The sequence below is a fragment of the Schistocerca serialis genome, chromosome 7 (genome assembly GCF_023864345.2).
Source record: "Schistocerca serialis cubense isolate TAMUIC-IGC-003099 chromosome 7, iqSchSeri2.2, whole genome shotgun sequence".
Taxonomy (NCBI): Eukaryota; Metazoa; Arthropoda; class Insecta; order Orthoptera; family Acrididae; genus Schistocerca; species Schistocerca serialis.
Genome location: NC_064644.1, coordinates 264,786,681 through 264,803,240, shown reverse-complemented (window position 1 = coordinate 264,803,240; position 16,560 = coordinate 264,786,681). Strand labels below are relative to the sequence as shown.

Here is a 16,560-nt window from a genome sequence, read left to right as displayed (position 1 = left end):
TGTGGAATGGCTTGCCATGCCATTTCCACCTGGCGCCTCAGTTGGACCAGCGTTCGTGCTGGACGTGCAGACCGCGTGAGACGACGCTTCATCCAGTCCCAAACATGCTCAATGGGGGACAGATCCGGAGATCTTGCTGGCCAGGGTAGTTGACTTACACCTTCTAGAGCACGTTGGGTGGCACGGGATACATGCGGACGTGCATTGTCCTGTTGGAAAACAGCAAGTTCCCTTGCCGGTCTAGGAATGGTAGAACGATGGGTTTGATGACGGTTTGGATGTACCGTGCACTTCACCAGTGGTGTACGGCCAGTGTAGGAGATCGCTCCCCACACCATGATGCCGGGTGTTGGCCCTGTGTGCCTCGGTCGTATGCAGTCCTGATTGTGGCGCTCACCTGCACGGAGCCAAACACGCATACGACCATCATTGGCACCAAGGCAGAAGCGACTCTCATCGCTGAAGATGACACGTCTCCATTCGTCCCTCCATTCACGCCTGTCGCGACACCACTGGAGGCGGGCTGCACGATGTTGGGGCGTGAGCGGAAGACGGCCTAACGGTGTGCGGGACCGTAGCCCAGCTTCATGGAGACGGTTGCGAATGGTCCTCGCCGATACCCCAGGAGCAACAGTGTCCCTAATTTGCTGGGAAGTGGCGGTCGGTCCCCTACGGCACTGCGTAGGATCCTACGGTCTTGGCATGCATCCGTGTGTCGCTGCGGTTCGGTCCCAGGTCGACGGGCACGTGCACCTTCCGCCAACCACTGGCGACAACATCGATGTACTGTGGAGACCTCACGCCCCACGTGTTGAGCAATTCGGCGGTACGTCCACCCGGCCTCCCGCATGCCCACTATACGCCCTCGCTCAAAGTCCGTCAACTGCACATACGGTTCACGTCCACGCTGTCGCGGCATGCTACCAGTGTTAAAGACTGCGATGGAGCTCCGTATGCCACGGCAAACTGGCTGACACTGACGGCGGCGGTGCACAAATGCTGCGCAGCTAGCGCCATTCGACGGCCAACACCACGGTTCCTGGTGTGTCCGCTGTGCCGTGCATGTGATCATTGCTTGTACAGCCCTCTCGCAGTGTCCGGAGCAAGTATGGTGGGTCTGACACACCGGTGTCAATGTGTTCTTTTTTCAATTTCCAGGAGTGTGTGTGTGTGTCTATATATATATATATATATATATATATATATATATATATATATATATATATATATATATATATATATATATATATATATATATATAAAAACAAAGATGAGGTGACTTACCGAACAAAAGCGCTGGCAGGTCGATAGACACACAAACAAACACAAACATACACACAAAATTCAAGCTTTCGCAACAAACTGTTGCCTCATCAGGAAAGAGGGAAGGAGAGGGGAAGACGAAAGGAAGTGGGTTTTAAGGGAGAGGGTAAGGAGTCATTCCAATCCCGGGAGCGGAAAGACTTACCTTAGGGGGAAAAAAGGACAGGTATACACTCGTACACACGCACATATCCATCCACACATACAGACACAAGCAGACATATTTCAGACAATTTTTCCCACGTGGAATGTTTCCTTCCATTATACAAGAAAACTTGTAATAGGAAGCTTCAATTTCAGCAAGACCACAAAAGATGTGGATGTCAACAGAGAGGAGGAAAAAAAGAAACTGCTTGAGAGTGAAATTTGCAAGTTTCACACACAAATAGTTTTATTTGGGTGCCTATGAGGCATCGTAATCAGTCTGCATCTAATAATGACACAATTGTTACAGTAGATACACCAAATAGCTGCTTATAATTAGTAATCTTTATGTTCATTTAAATCAATCTGTTTCGGCTTTTCAAGTACGTCTACATTGATGTGACGCCCATATTGCGTTGTTAGTGGACTGTTGTGTAACTATCACTGCTTTAACAAGATCGTAAATGTTGTTAAGATATTGAAATTAAATATTAATTACTACATGACAACTGTTTTGACAGTTCCACTATTACATGACGCTGTAAACATATAGTGTTGTAATAATGGAAATGTCAAACTGCTGTCACGTAGTAATTAACATTTAATTTCAACATCTTAACAACATTTACATTCTCGTTAAGGCAGTGACAGTTACACAACAGCCTACTTGTGACGCAATATGGACGTCACATCAATGTAGATGTACTTGAAAATGGAGATTAGAAACAGTCATAAATGAAAATAAATATTACTTATTATAAGCAGCTATTTGGTGTACCTGCTGTAACAATCATGTTGTTATCAGACGCATATTACGCTGCTGGTCCTAAAAAATAAAAAAAAAGTCTCCATCTACATAGTGGGCAAAAGTCTTCATACCTCCTAATATAGAATGCTATAATGGGTTTGATCTATTTTAGCACAAGTACATACTTATGCATTAAATGTCCAATATATTGATATGTTCCCCATCATGCTGAACACACATTTCCATACACCTCCACGACGTTCCTGACATATTTTGAGCATATCCAGTGTTACAGTGCGAAATACATCCTCAACAGCATGGCACAGTTCTTTGTTTCTAGCTTAATGATGTGCAGATACATGTGCCTTAATTACTCCCATAATGAGTTTTCAAGCGTGGTGAGGCAGGCCTTCTTGGTGGCCATTTCAAGGGAGCCACTTTTCCTGATTAACCATGGCATAACCACCGCCCTGGAAAGTGTTCATTTATGAATTCATGCATTGAAAGAGTGTAGTGAGGAGGCACACCGTCTTGCTGCAACCATATGTGTTCTGTGAGGTCCCTTTCCTCAAGCTGTAGTATTAGCCATGTTTGAAACACGTATAAATAAGTTATGCCATTAACAGTCCCTTTAAAAAAGTGATGTCATCACTGCCCATAACATCATGCGAAGCAAATTCCTTTCCAACTATACTGTGTAATGAGGATTCTCTTTGGCCCAAATGACAATATTTCTAGCACATGAGCTGCAACAAAAGTCACATTAATCTTTAAACATAACCTTGGCATGGTTCACTGCATTTGTAAATTGAGTCAACACAGCACAGCATGTTAAAACGTGCTCATTCCTCTCTGTAACTAGTAACTTGTTTACAAATATCAGTTGAGCAGGTCTGACCTTATGGCTTACAGTCTTTTTTCCATGTGATATCACACAGTCATTCTCAATATACCAATTTCTGAAGCACACTTGTGTGTTGACTTCATAGGAGATCGTTCGACTAAAGCAGATACTCCAGTATATGTTTCTTCTCATGTCTTCTTTCTTCCACTCTGCAGCCCATCTTCAACAACCCTAAAAGCAAAAGCATGTCTTTCCCAATCCAAAAGTGCTGCCTTTCGTGGTGGAGCCTTATTACATCTTTCATGGAATCTCCCATAAAAACGGTTGCTATACCTTTGAGTCTTCAGCCAAAAGGTCTTCTTCTGAAGCAGAAGACACACACACACACACACACACACACACACACACACACGCGCGCGCGCGTACACACATATGTATTCACATAAATCACTGTCTCAGTTCTGCAAATCATGACTGCTACATTATAACAACATTTTTTGTGTGCAAAACGTAATTTACAATTTTGTCTAAGCATTTTTGGATTAGATGGTTTATTGTTTTTACAAGTGTGTTTGGGGATTCTCAGCAACAAGACATATCAAATCTATTTACGACTTTAAAACTTTGTATACACAAAACATTGCCTGTAATAGCACAGTGAAATACTTTTTATGCCAAAAGTTTATATACCTACCAATGGATTAGGTCGGAACCTGTATGCTAACATCATTCTTTTCCTGTAAGCGTCATACTCGTCATCTCCCTTAGACACATCTTCTGGCCGTTCCAAGCCCAAACCATGGTTTTCTGGTCGTGTTGTTGCCCTGTAAAATATAATTAAAAAATACCGTATTTCATCAGAGTAAAGTGGGATCTGGAGCTTAATTTGCTAAAAACATGTAGGCAAACATATCAATGCCCTCTCTCTGGTCCTAGATAAATGTCTATTAACACATTTTTAGGTGAAGGGTATAGATATTGACTATTCCTTACTTATCACATTTTTTATATATATTTTCCATGTCCTTTTGGTTGGTCTTATATTTCTATGAAACTGTTTTATTCTTTTGATACCACCAGGAAACAATTTCTAAGGTGGCATGTAGTATAACGAGTACATCATTTGGTTGGAGTCTTATAGTGAGCAGCAAAATATGTGCTCGATCCATGAAGAAGGCAACTAGGAAAACTGTTGAATTATTGTGTAAAAATATGAACTTGGCAACAAATCCAAAATCTTGTAAATCAATAGCTTCACTAAGAAAACCAGAAAGATGTGAATTATGTAGCTCTTCCAAAATACTATCTACTTATTAGCAGTATGATGATGAAATCTAAGTTGTCACATTAAATAGACCAGTAGATTTACATTTCACATTATCAATAATATACTAGCGCAGGCCAAAGGTAAGAACTAATTAACTCCACAACTGGCAAATTAATTGATTGAAGATGAATTGTGAAACAGAGAGGAAGACACTTAATAATAATAATAATAATAATAATAAAAAGATGTATAAAGGAAATAAAAAGTAAGGCAGAGAAAGGGGGAACCAGGCAGAAAGGGATCAACTAGCAGTACGAGCAGAAAGAAAATACCGTGCCAAGATATTGGGAGAAAAGACCATAAGGGAGAGACCATAAGAAGCTAACAATTTCAGTTTCAATTGGCTGTGACGCATGTGAAGAACTGCAGAGGGAAGAAGTCCCTTTAAGGAATCATTACAAATTGTTTTTAACTGATTATCTCTGCTTTCCAGGCTTTAAGGAATTATTCCTAAAAGCTTTTCCTGAAGATCTGTGAAGGATATCACAACACTGATACCATAACTAAGTTGTATTTTAGGAACATTATACCTATACTGTGTGGTCTGAGTGTCCTGCCAGATTCATCCATAATGTTGTTTTATAGATGACTCCATACAATAAAAAATATTGAACCACCTGACAGCTTTAATTTTTGAAAATAGCATTGCAGAATGACAATGGAATCCAATGAACTGAACCTGTTATATCTGAAGAGTTGCAAAGAGGTTTAAGGCCACAAAATGAACTGTCATATCCACAGTAATTCCCTCTACAGACGAGCAAAATTCTACCATTTTTTTCCTCTCTTTTTTTTTTTAGACTAGAGCAAAACTCTAGTAACCAAACTACATAATCCACACATTAAAGACTACAAACTATGCTCACTACCACATTACACAATCTGTTTCACATAATTCAAGAAACTGACACTAATAATAAAAATAACTACATTACACAGTTTACACAATGCTGGTTGGCCTTTTCTATGCTCTCTCTCTCTCTCTGCTTTGATTTGATGTGGTGAACAGGTGGAAGTTTTTCAGTATGCCATGGAGCTGATGTGCAGTGCTCCTAATAACCTTGTACACCAGATAATTTTTGAATTATGTCATTTAAAATTATACTGAGAGACAGTGGCTGATTGGACTTACCTTCAGGAGGCAAAATTCCTGTATCACTGAGAGATATAAAAACAATAAGATCTACCCTAGCTTGCAGAACTATTAGCTCCTTCCTCAGGGAGGCAACAGTGATAGGTTTTTGAAGTTTGGAAAGGAGGGACAGATCACTAGGACCTGTAATGAGAAGGACATATGTGTTATGAGGATAAGGGAGACAAATAGACTTGTTTCTCATGAGCATTCTCCCTAATTTTTCCCAGATTTCCCAGTTAAAAATACACTTGTTCTCAGGGGAAATTCGCTTTTTCCCTGGTGAAAATTCACTTTTTCCATGTTAAGTGACAATATACTTTCCCTCTGAGCTGTAAAGCTTATCAGTCCTTTGAATAGTGATGGTTTTCTACATTGGCATAGTACTTCCTGACACTTTAGGAAATGAAACCCAACAGAAAATAACATGTTTTGTAAAGATATTTAATGCGTGGCAACATTTACACTGCATATTTTCATATTATGAAGTATAAACACAAATTCCACCAAATATAGCTAGGAAGCTTCCGAAGCACTGAAATCTAATTTGCTACACACTTTTGTTGGCCAATTACAATTCACGTCATGTGATCTCGCCAGCCAATGACAGCACATATTCAGAGCACAGGGCATGTGATGTAGTTAGCCAACAGCAGCATCATTGTTAGTAGTGCTAACATAAATAAGGAAAACTGATGGTTTAAATAAATATCCTATCATATAGCTACAAGAAAAGATAAGCTTTCACATATAGTATTGATTGCCAAAAATGCTTTTTTTTTTTTTTTTTTCAAGGGTACATTTAGGCAGGATCCTAAGAACACAGCTTAAACTGCAGCAGCTGAATATTTCTGACAAGCACGATTATAAATTTCACTACTGTGCACCGAACTTTTTGTAGGTTACCTGGCTGAATACATGTTCCGTCAAGTATTTACTTTTCCATAGAAAAGCCAATTACATGTGAAATTCCTTAAGACCTCACTCTCCACTTTTTTTGAAGGATAATTATACTTCTTGCCATTGTTATTGCACAATTTGTAATCTATGAAAGAACTAAAATGAATATGACAAATTAACCTTGAAGTGTGTTACCCTTTAAGATACGTCAAACACAAATGTGCCAGTAACATTTTAAGTAATGATATAAATGGCAGGTCTTTTGGGCCTAAAATTTTTCAAGTGCCTGGTCCTCAATGTTAAGTTTTGAATGAGGGTCTACCGCTCCATGATTTAAGAAATTCATCGCACATTCTCACATATAACATAATTCATCTTGTGAAACGTAATGCTTCTCAAACCACCATTCAAAATATTTTCCCGTGACCTGTTAGAAATGTATACAGTTGTGACATCATGCTCATCGAAACGAGTCCCACAAAAAAGACATATCAAAAGAAGTTTGTTGTTCTGAAGTTTTTGCATAGTTTTTGACGTATTTTGCTGTCAGCAGATGCTTGTGTGTGCACTGTGTGTATATGGTGCATTTTCGTTTTATTGAAGTTTTATTTCGGTATTACTCACTCGTTCTATTTTATGGATTCAATTTTATTCTGCAGTAGTGGGCTAACATAAAATTATTTGTTACAATATCAGTTCTTACCATTCAAAATTACAAAAATTTAACTGAAAACTAAAACAATGAAAAATTCCTGGGTATTTCCAAAATATCCCAGTTGCCTCAGGGCATATACATTCTGCTATAGTGTGGTCATTCTGAGCGACCGGATTACTCTTTCACTCATTTAAAAATAAGAAAAGAAAACAATGAGCAAGGGAACAGCTACTGTGCATTTGCATACTGAGTTTGGTAGTGTGCTGTAAATGAGGCAGTTCAGGCCTGATCTCGCACTGTACCTGATGCAATCGCTGTTCGAAACACCTGCCACCTGAAACTGTCAGTTAAAAGTTTTCGCATTATATCAACTTTTGAACTCAAGCTAGCAGACAAGCTGAAGTATTTCTTTGTTCTAAGAAGCTACGTCCCATGGATAAGCACTCCACTACATGGCATGTATTTTACAGACAATTCTGCCGCACAGAATTGGCATGGCTCCGTAGAATTGAGTGCACTGATACGCAGATGTAGTATTTGTGTACTTTCTATTTTGCAAAAATTTTCATATGCACATTATTTTTCCAAAATGGACTTCACCAGATGATCTGCAACACCAGTAATCTAAAATTGGTTACATTCTCTATATTCATTTGCATAAAATAAAGCTACTTCAAATTATCTCTGATAAAATAGTTCGCCTGGATACATTCAACCATGAAACGACATCCAACACGTAATTTCGCATTTTCACATGGAATTCACATCTATATTTGCATTTATTGCAAAGTGCAAATTTTTCAGGTCCCTACTTATAACATTTGGAAAATGTCAGAACTCCATACGGGTAACTAAAACATCCTCAGAACCAAAATGGTAGACATATTAGGTTGAATTCAATGAGTTCACTTCAACCTCTTCACCTCTCGATTTTTTCCTACTTCTCCAATAATATTTTTTACGTATAGACTGAAGTGGCGAGTGAAAATTTGTACCAAGCCTGGGAATTGAACCCAGGTCTCCTGCTTACTAAGAAGGTGCATTAACTACTAAGCCAACTTGGCACAGCAGTTCACACAACTGCATGGATTACCCTGGCATGCCTCCCTCCTCAATCCAAATTCTCACTGCTGCCTCAGTCTACTTTAAATTCCCCCTTACACACGAACACAACTACCAAGGTTCTCCATGTTCAGGAATCACATCTCAACATCCAATATACATACATATATATATATATATACATATATATATATATATATATATATATATATATATATATAAAAATCATATCTGTGTGAGACTAGTAAAGTCTCTTAAATTGTGTGGTTTATTTTTTATAATCCCTGGCTCATTTGGCAGCAATGAATTGCCAGATCCTTGGTGAAAAAAACGTCTCATTGTGGCACCATCCATCTTATTCACAATGCTTTTTTACCTCTCTGGGTTATTTACTCTTCCCAGAATCGGATGCCCAACTGAAGATTCAACTTCTTTTAAGGAGATCCTGAAGGCAGCGACATAAAAATTCGAACGAAATTTTGAAAGGAGAAAAAGTGAAAACTCATGCCGATTAACATATTGCATTGAGTAGGATCTATTTTGAATAAATAGACTCAAAATTATTCTGACTTTGAACTTGTAATTGTCTTATTATGGTAATATGCTGATCAAATTCTGTAAGGAAATTTAAATTTCACTTGTTTTTGGGGAAAAACACAAAATTAAATTTTTCTCAAGCATGTCTCACTCACTCCTTCAGGCTTGAAACAAAGGTAAACAATCTAAAGTTCTTTATTATGTATCTATTTAACTCGCAGCCTTTTGCATGAAAAATGGTGTTATGCAAATTTCAATCATGATGTTACACGACAAAGAAAGTTGGCAATACACAAACTATCTCAATTGTGAACATCAGACACTCTCCTAAAGTGACACATGATTTAGGACTGATTACGTGTGTAATACAATTGGTGGTATCCTTGCTCAATGAGTCACATATCAAGTGTATGTCAGGACTGAAAAATATGTCAATGGCAGGTACCTTTGTAGTTTGCTTGACTTGGGACAAACCAAGAGACTCTCAAATTACTTCTTGTCAGAACAGTGTTATGCTCAATATATTTTTTTAAAGTGAAAGTTTAGTCACAGGAGACCTAGTAGGACAGCTGATTGTGCCTGATGATGCCCCAAAGCACATAATAAGCATTTGGCCAATATACCATTACTGACTGTGCAGCTCTCAAAGAAGATAAGAGTTCACTGTTTAATGTACAGTTAACAAAGACCATTGTATATAAAGTATAAGTGGAGACAGATGGGCAGGAAATCAGCTGTAGTCTTTTTGAAGGTACTATGAAAGTCTTTGCCTGTAGCAATTTACAAGAAGTCTAGCTGTGGACAGCTACAAACCCACTTTACCCACACAAGCATCCAGAGTGCAATTCTAGGCAGTAATGAGAAAGATCCCCCCATGAACCATGGACCTTGCCGTTGGTGGGGAGGCTTACGTGCCTCAAGGATACAGATGGCCGTACCGTAGGTGCAACCACAACGGAGGGGTATCTGTTGAGACGCCAGACAAACATGTGGTTCCTGAAGAGGGGCAGCAGCCTTTTCAGTAGTTGCAGGGGCAACAGTCTGGATGATTGACTGATCTGGCCTTGTAGCATTAACCAAAACGGCCTTGCTGTGCTGGTACTGCGAACGGCTGAAAGCAAGGGGAAACTACAGCCGTAATTTTTCCCGAGGACATGCAGCTTTACTGTATGATTAAATGATGATGGCGTCCTCTTGGGTAAAATATTCCGGAGGTAAAATAGTCCCCCATTCGGATCTCCAGGCGGGGACTACTCAAGAGGACGTCGTTATCAGGAGAAAGAAAACTGGCGTTCTACGGATCGGAGCGTGGAATGTCAGATCCCTTAATCGGGCAGGTAGGTTAGAAAATTTAAAAAGGGAAATGGATAGGTTAAAGTTAGATATAGTGGGAATTAGTGAAGTTCGGTGGCAGGAGGAACAAGACTTTTGGTCAGGTGATTACAGGGTTATAAATACAAATTCAAATAGGGGTAATGCAGGAGTAGGTTTAATAATGAATAAAAAAATAGGAGTGCAGGTTAGCTGCTACAAACAGCATAGTGAACGCATTATTGTGGCCAAGATAGACACAAAGCCCATGCCTACTACAGTAGTACAAATTTATATGCCAACTAGCTCTGCAGATGATGAAGAAATAGATGAAATGTATGACGAGATAAAAGAAATTATTCAGGTAGTGAAGGGAGACGAAAATTTAATAGTCATGGGTGACTGGAATTCGTCAGTAGGAAAGGGGAGAGAAGGAAACATAGTAGGTGAATATGGATTGGGGGGAAGAAATGAAAGAGGAAGCCGCCTTGTAGAATTTTGCACAGAGCATAACTTAATCATAGCTAACACATGGTTCAAGAATAATAAAAGAAGGTTGTATACCTGGAAGATTCCTGGAGATACTAAAAGGTATCAGATAGATTATATAATAGTAAGACAGAGATTTAGGAAGCAGGTTTTAAATTGTAAGACATTTCCAGGGGCAGATGTGGATTCTGACCACAATCTATTGGTTATGAACTGCAGATTGAAACTGAATAAACTGCAAAAAGGTGGGAATTTAAGGAGATGGAACCTGGATAAACTGAAAGAACCAGAGGTTGTACAGAGTTTCAGGGAGAGCATAAGGGAACAACTGATAGGAATGGGGGAAAGAAATACAGTAGAAGAAGAGTGGATAGCTCTTAGGGATGAAGTAGCGAAGGCAGCAGAGGATCAAGTAGGTAAAAAGACGAGGGCTACCAGAAATCCTCGGGTAACAGAAGAAATATTGAATTTAATTGATGAAAGGAGAAAATATAAAAATACAGTAAATGAAGCAGGCAAAAAGGAATACAAACGTCTCAAAAATGAGATCGACAGAAAGTGCAAAATGGCTAAGGAGGGATGGCTAGAGGACAAATGTAAGGATGTAGAGGCTTATCTCACTACGGTTAAGATAGATACTGCCTACAGGAAAATTAAAGAGACCTTTGGAGAGAAGAGAACCACTTGTATGAATATCAAGAGCTCAGATGGCAACCCAGTTCTATGCAAAGAAGGGAAGGCAGAAAGGTGGAAGGAGTGTATAGAGGGTTTATACAAGGGCGATGTACTTGAGGACAATATTATGGAAATGGAAGAGGATGTAGATGAAGATGAAATGGGAGATATTATACTGTGTGAAGAGTTTGACAGAGCACTGAAAGACCTGAGTCGAAACAAGGCCCCATGAGTAGACAACATTCCATTAGAACTACTGATGGCCTTGGGAGAGCCAGTCACGACTAAACTCTACCATCTGGTGAGCAAGATGTATGACACAGGCGAAATACCCTCAGATTTCAAGAAGAATATAATAATTCCAATCCCAAAGAAAGCAGGTGTTGACAGATGTGAAAATTACCGAACTATCAGTTTAATAAGTCACAGCTGCAAAATACTAACGCGAATTCTTTACAGACGAATGGAAAAACTGGTAGAAGCGGACCTCGGGGAAGATCAGTTTGGATTCCGTAGAAATGTTGGAACACGTGAGGCAATACTAACGTTACGACTTATCTTAGAAGAAAGATTAAGAAAAGGCAAACCTACGTTTCTAGCATTTGTAGACTTAGAGAAAGCTTTTGACAATGTTAACCGGAATACTCTCTTTCAAATTCTGAAGGTGGCAGGGGTAAAATACAGGGAGCGAAAGGCTATTTACAATTTGTACAGAAACCAGATGGCAGTTATAAGAGTCGAGGGGCATGAAAGGGAAGCAGTGGTTGGGAAAGGAGTGAGACAGGGTTGTAGCCTCTCCCCGATGTTATTCAATCTGTATATTGAGCAAGCAGTGAAGGAAACAAAAGAAAAATTTGGAGTAGGTGTTAAAATACATGGAGAAGAAATAAAAATGTTGAGGTTCGCCGATGACATTGTAATTCTGTCAGAGACAGCAAAGGACTTGGAAGAGCAGTTGAACAGAATGGACAGTGTCTTGAAAGGAGGATATAAGATGAACATCAACAAAAGCAAAACGAGGATAATGGAATGTAGTCAAATTAAGTCAGGTGATGCTGAGGGAATTAGATTAGGAAATGAGACACTTAAAGTGGTAAAGGAGTTTTGCTATTTGGGGAGTAAAATAACTGATGATGGTCGAAGTAGAGAGGATATAAAATGTAGACTGGCAATGGCAAGGAAAGCGTTTCTGAAGAAGAGAAATTTGTTAACATCGAGTATAGACTTAAGTGTCAGGAAGTAATTTCTGAAAGTATTTGTATGGAGTGTAGCCATGCATGGAAGTGAAACATGGACAAGAAGAGAAGAGAAGCTTTCGAAATGTGGTGCTACAGAAGAATCCTGAAGATAAGGTGGGTAGATCACGTAACTAATGAGGAGGTATTGAACAGGATTGGGGAGAAGAGAAGTTTGTGGCACAACTTGACTAGAAGAAGGGATCGGTTGGTAGGACATGTTTTGAGGCATCAAGGGATCACAAATTTAGCATTGGAGGGCACTGTGGAGGGTAAAAATCGTAGAGGGAGACCAAGAGATGAATACACTAGGCAGATTCAGAAGGATGTAGGTTGCAGTAGGTACTGGGAGATGAAGAAGCTTGCACAGGATAGAGTAGCATGGAGAGCTGCATCAAACCAGTCTCAGGACTGAAGACCACAACAACAACAACAACAACAACAATGAGAAAGATTTGTCAAACAAATATGCAAATATGCAACATAACAAGGCACAGCTTGGTAAACGTCAGCTGCAGTCGGTGAACAATCTATGTGATGTGTCCATCTATGGCACTAAACACCTTACATCCACAAACAACTTATGAGATAAGACAAATTAGAACAGAAATCTCTTCATAGGAGAAAGAGCCCAATGCTGCTGTGTCACCCTATCAAAGTGCACCACCCTTTGATAATTGCAGACTGATGCCACAGGAGCCCCCCAGTACAATCTGATTGTAGAGCAATCAGAATAGTTGACAACTGAAAATCACAAGGGAATTGATTTTGCAAGCTTTATACATCTGACATCCAATTTTTTTTATCTTGTTGGAACACAAGTTGCTGATGTACATTTGCATTTTCAGCTGTTCTGAATATTTAGTTTATTGTTGACAGTCGGAAATGTTTGAATGTTTTCAAGCTCTCCATAAATTTTTACTTTCGAAAAAAATGGATGCTAGAATGTGCATTAAATTTTGCTTGAAAAATGAAATGAAGTGCAGCACAGCATTCAGAATGCTGACTGTGGCTTTTGGCAGATCTACTGTGAGTAAGATTAAGAGTTTATGAGTGGTATAAGCTTTTCAAAGAAGGTTGAGAAGATGTCAAAGACCAAGACTGCCCTGGATGCCCTAGCACAGCAATTACTGATGACGATGTGAAAGAAATTAAGAAAATGATTCAGGAAAATCTCTGAATCATCATCAGAGAATTTGCTGATGATGTCAGTATATCCTTTAGCTCGTGACAAGCAATTTTTTTTTTTGTGGATAGTTTGGGTATGAAATAGGTAGCAGCACAATTTGTTCTGAAATCACTGAATTTTGACCAAAAATGACATCACAAGATATTGCTCAGAAATTGCTAAAGGAAGTCAACACTAATAGAGAACTTCTCAAGAACGTTACAACAGATGGCAAAACATGGGTATACTGGTATGACTTTGAAACCAAGGCCCAATTATCCCAATGGAAACAGTCCGGGGGGGAAAGAAAAATGACAAGTTTGATCGCATGTTAAGGTTCTTCTGACTTTTTTCTTTGATTACAACGGGACAGTGTACAATGAGTTTCTACCATATGGTCCTATGGTCAATAAGGAATACTACCTGAAAGTTGTGCACTGTTCACACGAAGCAACCTGAAGAAAACTACTAGAATTCTGGAAAAACCACTTGTGGAAATTTCATTTGTTAGTGCTCTCACTCACACCTCAATGACTGTTCATGATTTTTCGGAAAAAATGAAACTGTTATGTTGCATCAGCACTATATTCACCTGACAATCCCCTGTGATTTCTTTCTACTCTTGAGGCTGAAGACACTCATTAAATGGTGTCGTTTTGTCGCCACTGACAAGATAAAAACATGATCCCCGAAGGAGCCGAACACCATAATGAAAAGTGAGTTCCAGAGGTGCCTCCAATATAGGAAAAAGTGGTGATACAAGGGTCTTAATCTGAGGCTGCTCAGGTTACCACACAGAGACAACGGCTGTGATTGATATCTTCAATAAAAGTAAGTCCAACAAGCATAGACCTGATTTGAAGTTAGCTCTTCAAGATCAAAAGTTAATCGCTTGTCAGTGATAGATTCAGATATGGATAAGAAACTGTTGGTGTAAGAAACCAGATTTGCATATTACAAAGTGGCGCATAACTTGTGTTTCAAGTTCGTGGAAGGCATCATACTGTGAATGTTGGAGTTGGTGAACCATGGTGTTGGAGGTGCAAAGCATCTGACTTCATATATCTTAGAGGTGTTGGAAAAGTTCTATCTTAAGAAAGAGGTTGTAGCGATTCTAGCTGAAAGGACAAAGAAAGGAAGAAAGATTAGTGATTATCATGAAGTTGACAACAAGGTCATCAGAGATGGAACAACGAACTCAGAATACGGCAACATGGGGAAAATAAGTCAAAAACTGGCTTTTGCTTTAAGTGCTGTAGGGAGACCAGAAAAAACCTAAATCTGGATGGATGGACAGGGATTTGAATTACCGTCCTTCTGAATATGAGTCCAGTGTGCAAACTACTTGGCCATCTCAATTGATAATGTTGACTGACACCACAAATATCAATTATGGAGGGAAGAGAAGGAAAGATAAAAACCGGCTTTATTTTAAGGTGCATAAAAAGTGATGATGATTAATAGGTGTAGGATGTCATGTTCATACTGTGCTCAATGCAACTTAAACTGTCAACAGTGATTTTACCCATTGATGTACCAACCATAATTGGTTAAATCTACCAACATTTACATATTTATGCTGCAGGTGTTTAAAACTTAACAGCTTTCTGTGAGTTCACTGAAGTAAAATGCAAGAGACTTTTAAGTTGTGATAAAACCAGCTGTTGAAAGAGTCACTGATTTTTCCCAAGCATTAAAATCCTACCTCCTATCCCTTGATAAGTGTCCTATCAACCTGAAGGTTTTTTCAAAAAAATCTACTCTCCTTTATCATCCCTCAATGCCTTTCAAGCCAGTTAAATACTTCATCCAACAGTGTTCACTGTTTAAGTGAGGTGGAAAGTGAATGGATCTTACTCAATTTAACGCTATCACCACAGCTTTTTACATTGAGGTGACGAAAGTCATGGGACACCACCTAATATCATGACAGACTTCCTCCTGCCTGGCATAGTGCAGCAACTTGACATTGCATGGACTCAAAATGTTATTGGGAGTCTCCTGCAAAAATAATGAGCCACACTGCATCTATAGCTATCCATAATTGTGAAAGTATTGCCAGTGCAGGATTTTGTGCATGAACTGACTTCTTGATCACGTCCCATAAATGTTTGAAGAGATTCATGTCGCGCAATGTGGGTGGCCGATCATTCATTTGAATTGTCCTGAATGTTCTTCAAACTAATCGTGAACAAATGCGGTCTAGTAACATGGTGCACTGTCATGGAAACATGAAGTCCATGAATGGATGCAAATGGTCTCCAAGTAGCCAAACATTACCATTTCCAGTCAATGATTGGTTCAGTTGGACCAGAAGACCCAGTCCATTATAGGTAAATACAGCCCACACCATTATGGACTACCACCAGCTTACACAGTGCCTTGTTGACAACCTGGATCTGTGGCTTGTGGGGTCTGCACCACACATAAACCCTACCATCAGCTCTTACCAACTGAAACAAGGACTCATCTGACCAGGTCATTGTTTTCCAATCACCTAAGGTCCAAACGATATGATTGTTAACAGAGTCGTGAATCGCGCCACATTTCTCAGCTGGAGCCCAGCTGTGGCCGACTGCTCTGTCCTGTTGTCCACACCTTGGGTAGTCAAGTTCAAGTGTATAAGCAACAGAGTGCACAGGCAGCGATGTGCCATCGAGACACATGGTTCGTTTGGGTACATGGCCAAGCCGGGATGTCAACAGGACTTTGCAGAACAGGGAAACAGGCAGCGCTGAGAAGACTGGCCATACAAGCATGGAATTGCTTTCTGAATCATTGGCACTCCTTCAATAATCATGAATGTTTGATACGCTAGGAACAAGGTGCTCTTGATCCTTTACAAAGAAAAATAATGTGTAATGTGAAATCATGGACATAACACAAAAAAGAACTTACTGTAACATGGAAGTAACTGAATACAAAGCAAAGAGTTTAACAGCCCTAATGCTTTTATAATGCTTTATATTTCACCTGTACCACATCAAAAGGTCTGGTGAAGCGTTTGCGG

The 16,560-nt window shown here is 39.5% G+C and overlaps 1 protein-coding gene across 1 annotated transcript in view; it reads right to left on the bottom strand.

Moving 5' to 3' along the window:
- Positions 1-16,560, bottom strand: part of LOC126412093 (SURP and G-patch domain-containing protein 1) — a 167,358-nt gene that overhangs the window by 17,896 nt on the left and 132,902 nt on the right. The window contains exon 12 of the mRNA XM_050081513.1: positions 3,754-3,883. Within this exon, the coding sequence (XP_049937470.1) occupies positions 3,754-3,883 (130 nt within the window). The remainder of the gene's footprint in view (positions 1-3,753; positions 3,884-16,560) is intronic.